General features: G+C 37.3%; 1 protein-coding gene across 2 annotated transcripts in view; it reads right to left on the reverse strand.

Annotated features, from left to right (window-relative positions):
- Positions 1-5,701, reverse strand: part of st18 (ST18 C2H2C-type zinc finger transcription factor) — a 40,885-nt gene extending 35,184 nt beyond the window's left edge. For both annotated transcript variants that reach the window (XM_023270362.3, XM_035948263.2), the window contains exon 1: positions 5,527-5,701. In XM_023270362.3, coding sequence (XP_023126130.3) covers positions 5,527-5,695 — 169 coding nt within the window. In that variant the 5' untranslated portion in view covers positions 5,696-5,701. The remainder of the gene's footprint in view (positions 1-5,526) is intronic.
- Between the last annotated feature and the right edge of the window lie 3,523 nt (positions 5,702-9,224).

A 9,224-nucleotide genomic window follows, 5' to 3' on the forward strand; every position in this document is an offset into this window, starting at 1 on the left:
ACTTCAACAAACCCCCTCACTCAACACCCCACCCTGTAATTTCAACAAAGCAACAGGACTAATTTCATATGGCAGCCCGTACAGCCAAACAACAATGCATGTTCACTGTGCCATTGAATGTGATAGACGTGTAAAAATCTATATTAAACTGTGGTTAATTTCAGTTATAATGCTGTAAGCTTGCACTAAAATGACACAAATGCCTCTTCTTGGTGGTACCGAACCCTCATTGTGCAACCACTTGATGCCCCTTGTTCATCACACAAAGTCACATAAAAGGACTAAATTAAATTTTAAAAACAAATATTTGCATATGCAAATTTGAGGAACCAAACATAAGTACATGTTGTTGATATGGCTCCAGGATGTAGAACTATCTTTATGTTAATGTCAACAGACAGGGAATATTCTTTTGAAAATACAGTACATTTTTCATGGGGATCATTATCTACACTGCATGTCACTGTGTCTCAGTTAAAAGAAATGATTAGATTACTTCCCAGCAATCCCCTTTGGGCCGATTTGTGTGTGACCGTGGGCAACCTTACAATATGTTTATTCAGTGTCCTTTGAAGACACTTCAATAACATTTGAAAATGTTTTATGGACCAATATAGGTTGCTTTTTATCTCTGCCTTGAACTGATGTCTTTAGAACCAGGGCTATTTGAATTTGTTGTCCAAACTCACTAAATCCTCCTCTCGTGGGTTATAATATAGTCCAGTTGTCATAATAAACTAATGAAATGGCTAACCGACCAAAGACATAGCTTTAAAAGATATCACAGGTAATCAAATGTTAACTTTTCAGGTTAAAAATCATAATTATATGAAAAGCATCAGTCACTGCCTTACTCCTACTACTACTCCTATGTATATGTATCTGACTAATTTTGTTGTAGATCGCACTGACAATAAAGATATATTCTATTGTAACAGATATCCTATTCTATTCCACTACTACTACTGGTACAGTACAACACTAGGAATCACCTCTTGTTTTCTGCATTTACTAGCCTCAAATGAAAGCATTAAATTGGGACTAACAGGCCAAAGACTCAGTTTTACAAAATATGACAGTAACCATACTTCAAGTTTGGTGGTAATTCTAAAAAACAAGCTAATCCACAAAATATGTTGATTAATACGATGGAATTTCATAAATACCAACACAGCTACATATTTAAACTATTTACTTTATCGGTTTCAAGGAAAAGCATTATCTATTAGTGGTTATTCGTGCTCTTTTTCATGTTCTGCCCTCACATGAAAACATCTGATTGAAGCCAACCAGCCTAAGTTTTACAAGATGAACAAGGAATCAAACTTTTGTGGTGTTGAAATCATAACAGCCATGTATTCCATGCATAAAAAATGTTCACTCGCTTTGGTTAGATTTCATATTTATGTTCATATATGCAGGTCACAATCCCGTTTAGCAGTAAAAATGGAAAGAATCAATGGTAATGGTCACAGCTGGTTCCTTATGTTTACTGCCCTCAACTGAGAACATTTGATTCCTTACATTTAACAGATCGATGCTTGACTGGTCAGTCGATGTCTGCCTTTTCACAGGTCGTGGATTCACTTTGTCGTGTCATTGAGAGGTTAGGTCCTGAGCCGAGTGTCTCTGGGGGTCCCTGCCCATCTTTTCTACTCAAGCAGGCAGACAATGAAGCAGACACGCCTATAAATGGCGAGATAGGCGCTTGGATGTTCAGCCAAAAACGAGCATCTAAACAATGGTAACAGGTGTGTATAATGCGTGCTTTGATAATGACCTTGGTGGCCGTAATAGTATGTCTAGACACAACTAACAGGAGGCATTTCTGTCTGGTCTCAGAAGGGGAGGGGGGCAAGATCCTAAGAATTAGATATTGGCTAGTGACTGTCATTCATTAAAACTAAAAGAAAATGTGCGAGATGGTGTAGCCCAGAACAAATGTTTTTTTTTTCTTTTTTCTGTGGTACTGGAAGCATGAGAGGCATCAGAAAAGTTAAGTCTACCACTCAACAAAATATTTGTAGCGCTGTATGCATAATAAGCTAAAATCATCTTGAGTATTCAGAGATATGCACTTGAATAAATAGAAAAAAACTCCATTAATGTGGATGGCTTGCATTTTTTGATTGCGCCAGATACAGGAAGCTTGCTGACATGAACTAAAATGCAAATGCCCTTTGAGCAAAACAAAGAAATTGATTATGAAGTAAGTTTCTAGAGCACAAGTAGCTGGCTTTGAGTGATTAATGGGGGTGGGTCATTGATTTGCTTTTGTTTAGATCTTGGTTAACTTTCTGGAGACACAATTATAATTTGTTTTCAAACAATAAATCCAATCTAGCTTGAGCAAATTAAATTTCCTTTAGGCCTCTTCTGTGTCATTTTACATCTGAAAAGGATTGCCGTTTCTGTTTGTATTTGTTACATTTCTGATTGGATATTGTTTCTCTTGATATAGTGGAAGGTGAGAACCTCCTAAGATTAGAAACATTTGTTTACTAGGATCTCCATGACTTGTCAGCTACGGTGCCAAGGGTTAATCTTCCACTTCTCACTTCAATAGCTGTATGTCACACACATCAACATTTCTGATGAGCCATTTATCTACAGTACATGTGAAATACTGCATACATGTTGTCTGAAACATGCCAAAATGTTGTGAATTTGTTGAATGAACACATATTGTCTATCTTTACATTAGCTTTGCTAAGGTTTGCTGAAATGTGTTTGAAATCTTGCAGCACAATGTACTTTCAGTATATTTGCAAGTCAAATCACTGTGTTACAGACTACTTTATTGAAAGGCTTTTGCCATATTCTTCAGCTTTACAACTTTGAAAACTTCCCCAGATCCAGACATTTATACTTCCTGATTTCTCGCATCATCTCTCCAAGATAGTGATAATACGATTTCTGTGTTTTTGCGCTGTTGAGAAACAAACTGGATTATGAACAGATCACTACATAAACAGCTTTCTAAAAGGAGGCAGCTATTTTAAAAAAGGCTGAAGAAATGCAAAGAGGGATTTAAATTTTAATTTGAATTTATTCCAGCAAGTGAAAGGTTCTTTTGAGAGGGGATTTCAGCAAAGATGATGGTATTTAAAAGTGATAAACAAGCATCTAAACCTCCAGTGGAAAACAGTCATTTTGCTTCTTTCTAGTGTAGGGGAGGAATTGGGCTTGCTATGGTCACATCCAAAAAATAAGAATAAGTAATAGTAGTAATTAAAATGTAAATAAGTGAGATCCATGGAGATATTTCAACTGATTCCTGTCATAAATTGTGTAATTAACATTTTGTCTTGACACACCTTGTGACTCTGGATGCATAGCTATATGTCCTCAGGTGCAAATTCATGTTCTCTATGTACTTGGCATAACATACTTTATACTGTATTGGATGCTTAAAAAATCTTTCACACTTATCACATGCAATTTAAATCCTGTGCCTCAACACGACAGAGGAACACCAGGCAAAGTTCAAAATTAAATGCCTTACAAATTAGAATTTGTGTTAATTAAGGATTGTTCTTGTGCAGTTTGAGGCAGTATCTGAAAAAATCAGATTTTTTTGCGAGTGAATGATTCACTGTGGGCAGTCACATATCGCATTTGTGTGACAAAGAAAGATTAACCAAGGCTGTCATCTATTATATTTATAATATATGGATTATAATGCTGTGAATGGATTTCAAGTGATTCTATTCTCTTTTAGATGACCACTAAACTTAAGCAGAGAAACCTATGCCACACAAGAAAGACAAAGAGTTACATCATTTTGTTGAACAGTTAATCCGATCACGGACAGTGTATGTGCATTTGCTATCTTCGGAAAATGCCAGCAAAGGCGCTAAGTAAACCTATTTTACAAGACTCCCTCACAAGGATACAGTGCCAGTATCGGGATAAAATTTCACACAGCGGCATGGCTCAGTCACATAACCTAAGCAGGCTTAGGAAAATGGAACACTACAAAGTATTGCACTTTCTTCCTGTATGTCTGTTGCAGCATACAAAATGCTCAGATGACTGATGTGAGTTTGAACATGAAAGCCAAAGAGAACTAATGGCTGAATAGCATGTAGATACTGTTGTTAATGCTCTGAGTTGTTTAAAATGGTAGATTATGGAAGTGTGCACCTGGCATTCTGCAGGCTAGCCTGGCAACACTCCTCCCTTATAATTATAATGAACACACAGTAATTCAGGGTTGAGGCTGAAATACGAATGATGTCCTCTGAGACAGCTTGTTTTAATGGTTATGCAGAAGAGTTCCTAGAAGTGCAGATGGCAGATGCAGTGCCTTTGAAGCTATTTACAGATTGTACACTACAAGGTATGGAAAGACCCATAGTGTGAGGCCATATTGCTTTTTTTTTTGGTGTGTTCTTGAATTAGACACTCGGCTGGCTTTTAAACCCTTATTCAAAAGCTTCAGATATATTTTCGAGTATGTTTACTGCAATGTTGATACCACATTATACTAACAAGTTAGATACCGTAATTAAACAGAGAGACAAATGCTCCGTAAAGACTGCATGGACTGTATGTTTCATTCAAATACCCCACTGTTCTTATTTTGTCCACATAGGGGTGCATTTGCTCAGAACTTGGGTTCCTTGTCTATACTGAAAGCCTGACTGCAGTTTATTTGGGAGGATAAAGCTCTATACTGTAATCAACATTTAAAATCAAATAACTACAATAAGAAAACTGAATACTAATTTCCATATAGACACGTGAACATCTCCTCCAGGAATCCGGTGATCTCAATTTATATGTTTTGAATAAAAAACAAAATATGTCCCATAATTACACTTCTAACGCAAATAATGGCATTATTTAATTTGAAAAAGTTAGGTTTATACCTGTTTGCACTGCAAATATTCAACCGGTGTGTTTTTTTTCTTTATGTACAGCACAGTTAATGTATCTCTATCCCTGGCACAGTCCCAGACTTATATAAAAGAGCGTGGCGCCTTTGAATCAGTCCGCTACTGTGATACAAGAGCAGGTATTGAAACAACAAAAATGTTAACTCCAAGAAAAAGTTTTGCCGCATTAAAGTCACATAGGAGCCACATTAGCATGTGAAAAGAATAAACAGGAGCATTCTCAGTTACACACTCCACCTGGCTGCAAACCAACGTCCTTGTCAGAAGTCCACCCACCGCACTGGCTAACACTGAAAGACCTCCTGGGGACCGCAGTGACCATTCACTCGGTTCTCTCTTTTTCCCATGCACCTGTGACTGTTTTTGTGTTTGCTATTTTTTGCTTTGTCTTTTTCTGGCAACACTGTATCATCGGAGACACACTTTCCCTCAAAAGGAATTCTCCTGCCCAACAATGTGGTTTGTTTGTTCACCGGATATGGCAGGCCAGAGAGTCAAACGAGAAAAAAAAAACAAAAAAAAAACAAGTCACCACAGTAATAATTAAAATTGCCACAAGAAAAAAATAAGCTGAGAGGCACATTAGTATGAATGGACTTGAAATAAGAAAATAAGGTACTTTTACCAACTGGTTTCTTGCCGAGTTGGGGGGCTTCACAGGTGCAGTTGGACAGGCTCTCCTCCTTACTCTCCTCGGACGGCTCATCCGGCTTCTCCATGGTCCTGGACCTTAGAGAGCTGCTTTTCCATTTTCCAAAGGACTTTGCCACAATCGCTTTGTCCGCTCCTTTCATTGTTTTCTGTAAAACACATTTACAGCATGACTTCCCAGGTTTATCCCTCTTGTGAGCCATCTGCCCCCTTTTTTGGCTCTCAATAAACCTGGGCTCATCTTTCCCAAACCCAAAGTAAGAGAGAATTAGGGCATTGTGTGCATATGCATTCTCTTAAGCATTCCAGAAAATTTCCTGATTGCCCTGGCATCTTTTTTAGAGAGCGCTTGGACATTGTTTTTCTCCTGACATTTTGCAATCCTGTGTGGAGAGAGTGCTACTGATTGAAACAGTATAAAACAATACTTTGCAAAGTACCCACACAGCAAACAGTAAATGGAAACTGAAAAAAAACAAACATGTTTTCACATTTAATCCAACTTAAAGGAAATAAAAATAGCACATTATGCCCTAATTGAGTGCTGTACCGTCCGCAAATACTGTTACAAGGCCGATCAGGATTAGCAGTGGAACATACCTAGTTATCTATTTCTGAGTGCCAAGACTGCTAGCAGTGGGCAACTAAATTTCAAAAGCTGGCAAATCCAGTTGTCTCCTAAATACAGAAAGTACTTAAATCCAGAGCTAACAGAAGAAAAAGACGGATAAAGGGTGCTCTGCATATCACCGAAAAGCTTGTGCACTTTTCAGAATCACTGGCTAGGTTAAACAAATATGCTAAGTAGAGATCAAAACAATCCTTTGATCTGCAGCCTAGTTTCCAGAGGAATGGCTTGGCTGTTGTTGTAAATAACTTGTATAAATCTATATACCATTTGCCTTCAGGTAATATCAAAAGTGCCAGGGATTCACAGGCAAATACCTTGTGGTTAGGAAATAGATCAGATAAAAGCATATAAATATTTCAGCAACACGGCACCCTGTCATTTCCTGTATTAAAGCTGAGGTTTTTAACCCCATATGATCATTTTACTTATTTCGTTCTAGCATACAGACATGAATGAGGAACATCTGATTACAAAAAAATACTTTCTACCCCTTTCTATTTTGTAGTTAGGAAAAATGTTCCTACCTCCAGCATGCCATTCAGGTCAAACACAATGTAAAACATTGTGCTAAACTTCATACAAAAGAGGCTTGAAGAATCAGAATGCAGAAGCTATGCAACTTGCTGACTAACTTTGCCCTCTGTTTTGATCGGGCACACAAAGAAAAACGCTGTCCATTCAAAACAGACAGCATAACTCTTTTCAGAGAGGGGGGACCGTGAACAAACGAGGCCATGTCCTGAGCTGCAGTCAGTTTCCCGTCAGGCCTGCACAGTGCACGGTGAGGGCCGCAGGGACTGGGACCGGCTGACACCACTCTCACAGGCAACAGAACTACTTTTGTACACACTATCATCCTCTGGAGCTTTTTTTTCCCCTCTTTTATCCCCAAATTGGACAAATGTGCCTTTTGGTTTACAGCTTGCTCTACCTCAGCCCCTTTGGTCATGCTTCATAGACATGCTGACAATTTAAACAAAACAATGTTCTTGCAATATCATTTTATAGCAAGTTTATACTGTGTAAACAGCTGGATATTAATGATAAAACACAACACGTAGCTAACAGCAATATTTTAGTTTAAATTAGTCACATACATAAAAAAAATTTTATAAAGCAAAGAATTCAATTTGCTACCACTGCAAAAACACAGAAACCACAAATTAAACAGAAAAACAATAATAGTTGTGCTACTATAGTTTATTTGAATTTAATCCTGTGCTAGTCAATTGGGTTAGGATATCTGATGCTAACTAGCTTACACAGGCTTGCTAACTAGCTAACTCAACTAGCTCACTTAAACTGAACTTTGTCAACTCAAGAATAGCGATAGCTTAACCACACCTGATATGTCGAATAAAACTTGACAAATGGGAACAAAGTCAAAGAAAAACATTTTCAAAGTTAGTTAAGAACATACTGACCTTCAGGGTTGGCTGTTCAAATGACAACATATTTACACCTTTTATAAAATTATCTTTGCTATTAAAAATGCATTATTATCCCATGCTTTTTTTTTTAATCTCACTATGCCAATGCTAACAGGCTACATGAACAAATATAGCTAATAACTTGTTAAGATGTAGATCCTTTAACTGTTTATCAAATGTTATTCAAACTTTGTGTGGTCAGTAAAGAGTGTTATAATGTCTGCATTTGCAGTAAAAACTATTTTTGGGAATGTCATTATGTCAGCTCAAAAAAACAGAAGCCCAGAGCTTCCACTAATACACCTTACTGATTTTTGGTCCCACTGTGGAGCCTGGAAATTTGGCAAAACTGTATTTTTGAAATAACTGGTTTGTAATAATTTACAAGAGCACGTTTATTTGGAAACACTCCGTTTATATCAGCTTTTCAAATCCCACATTCAAAACATGTTTCTTGAAGAACATAACCAATTTAAATAATTAAGCGTTCTTGTTCTGTTATGTGTGAATATTGTACATTTACTGTGTGTTTCACGTGCTGTGCCGATATGTGATACCTGCTCTGAGGGGGCTAGCGGCTTTTATAGCGGTTAAATGAAATGACTATCAAGAATCACAGTGAGATTAATAAAAATTAGACAGACGTGAACCTTAAAAAAAATCAAACATTGCATAATTTCATTACTACACACTATTTTTACACCTGAGGAGAGTTTTAAATCCTAAAAAACTCCTCTTAGGTGTTTAAAGGATATCATGGGAGCTTTATCGAGCTCCTCCAGAGTCCTGGAAAAGCAAATTTGAGAGAGAACAGAATGTACCATATTCTTGACCCGTCTGCCTCAGATGCTTGCTGTATATGGAACTGAATACTGGACGTGAATTGTATCATTCTCTGTGTCAACTTGTTAGATGGCAGTTGCTGTAGTGGAGTGGTGAGAGCGGCACATATGCATTATAGGAGAAAATTGTGAAATGACAGATTCCGGGTGTGATACTGAGGGAATGACTAACTAATAGGAGGGGTGCTCCAGGCTGTTAGCTTTGAAAAGCAGTTTGCACATTACTTTATCTTGTCAATCAGATTCCTGGAATGGAAGAGGTGACTGATAACTTGAATTAATTATTTTCTTATTGCATGCATGTGTTAATTCATGTTAATTTATGTCCCTTACAGGCCCAAGCCAGAATATCCAGAGTAAAGCGCCACCTCTGGCACCCAGATCACCACACCACTCTCTTTGCATATATTTATATCAAATGAAAGACTTTTTTTAATCCTGTTGGAACAAGGACTGACTGCCAAATTTGATTTTAAAATGTACTTTTAAGCTGTTCATGGTTTCCGTTCAACAACTGAACAACACGGAGCAGTATTTATGGCTATGATGGGATTTGAAAGTTACAGATTATTTTTTCTAAGCAAATCCTGCTCCTTAAATCATAGCCCCATCCTTAAAGAAGAGGTAAATAATACAGCATAAGGTCAGCGCTAAGGAGGCATACCTTCCACATTCTCTATTTTTGTACGTAGTAAATTTAATTTATTTTAATGATGTAGTTCATTATACAAAGCAAGGTTTGCATTAATGACTGTAGCTTTTTGACTGT

Source organism: Amphiprion ocellaris, chromosome 10 (assembly GCF_022539595.1).
Source record: "Amphiprion ocellaris isolate individual 3 ecotype Okinawa chromosome 10, ASM2253959v1, whole genome shotgun sequence".
Lineage (NCBI taxonomy): Eukaryota > Metazoa > Chordata > Actinopteri > Pomacentridae > Amphiprion > Amphiprion ocellaris.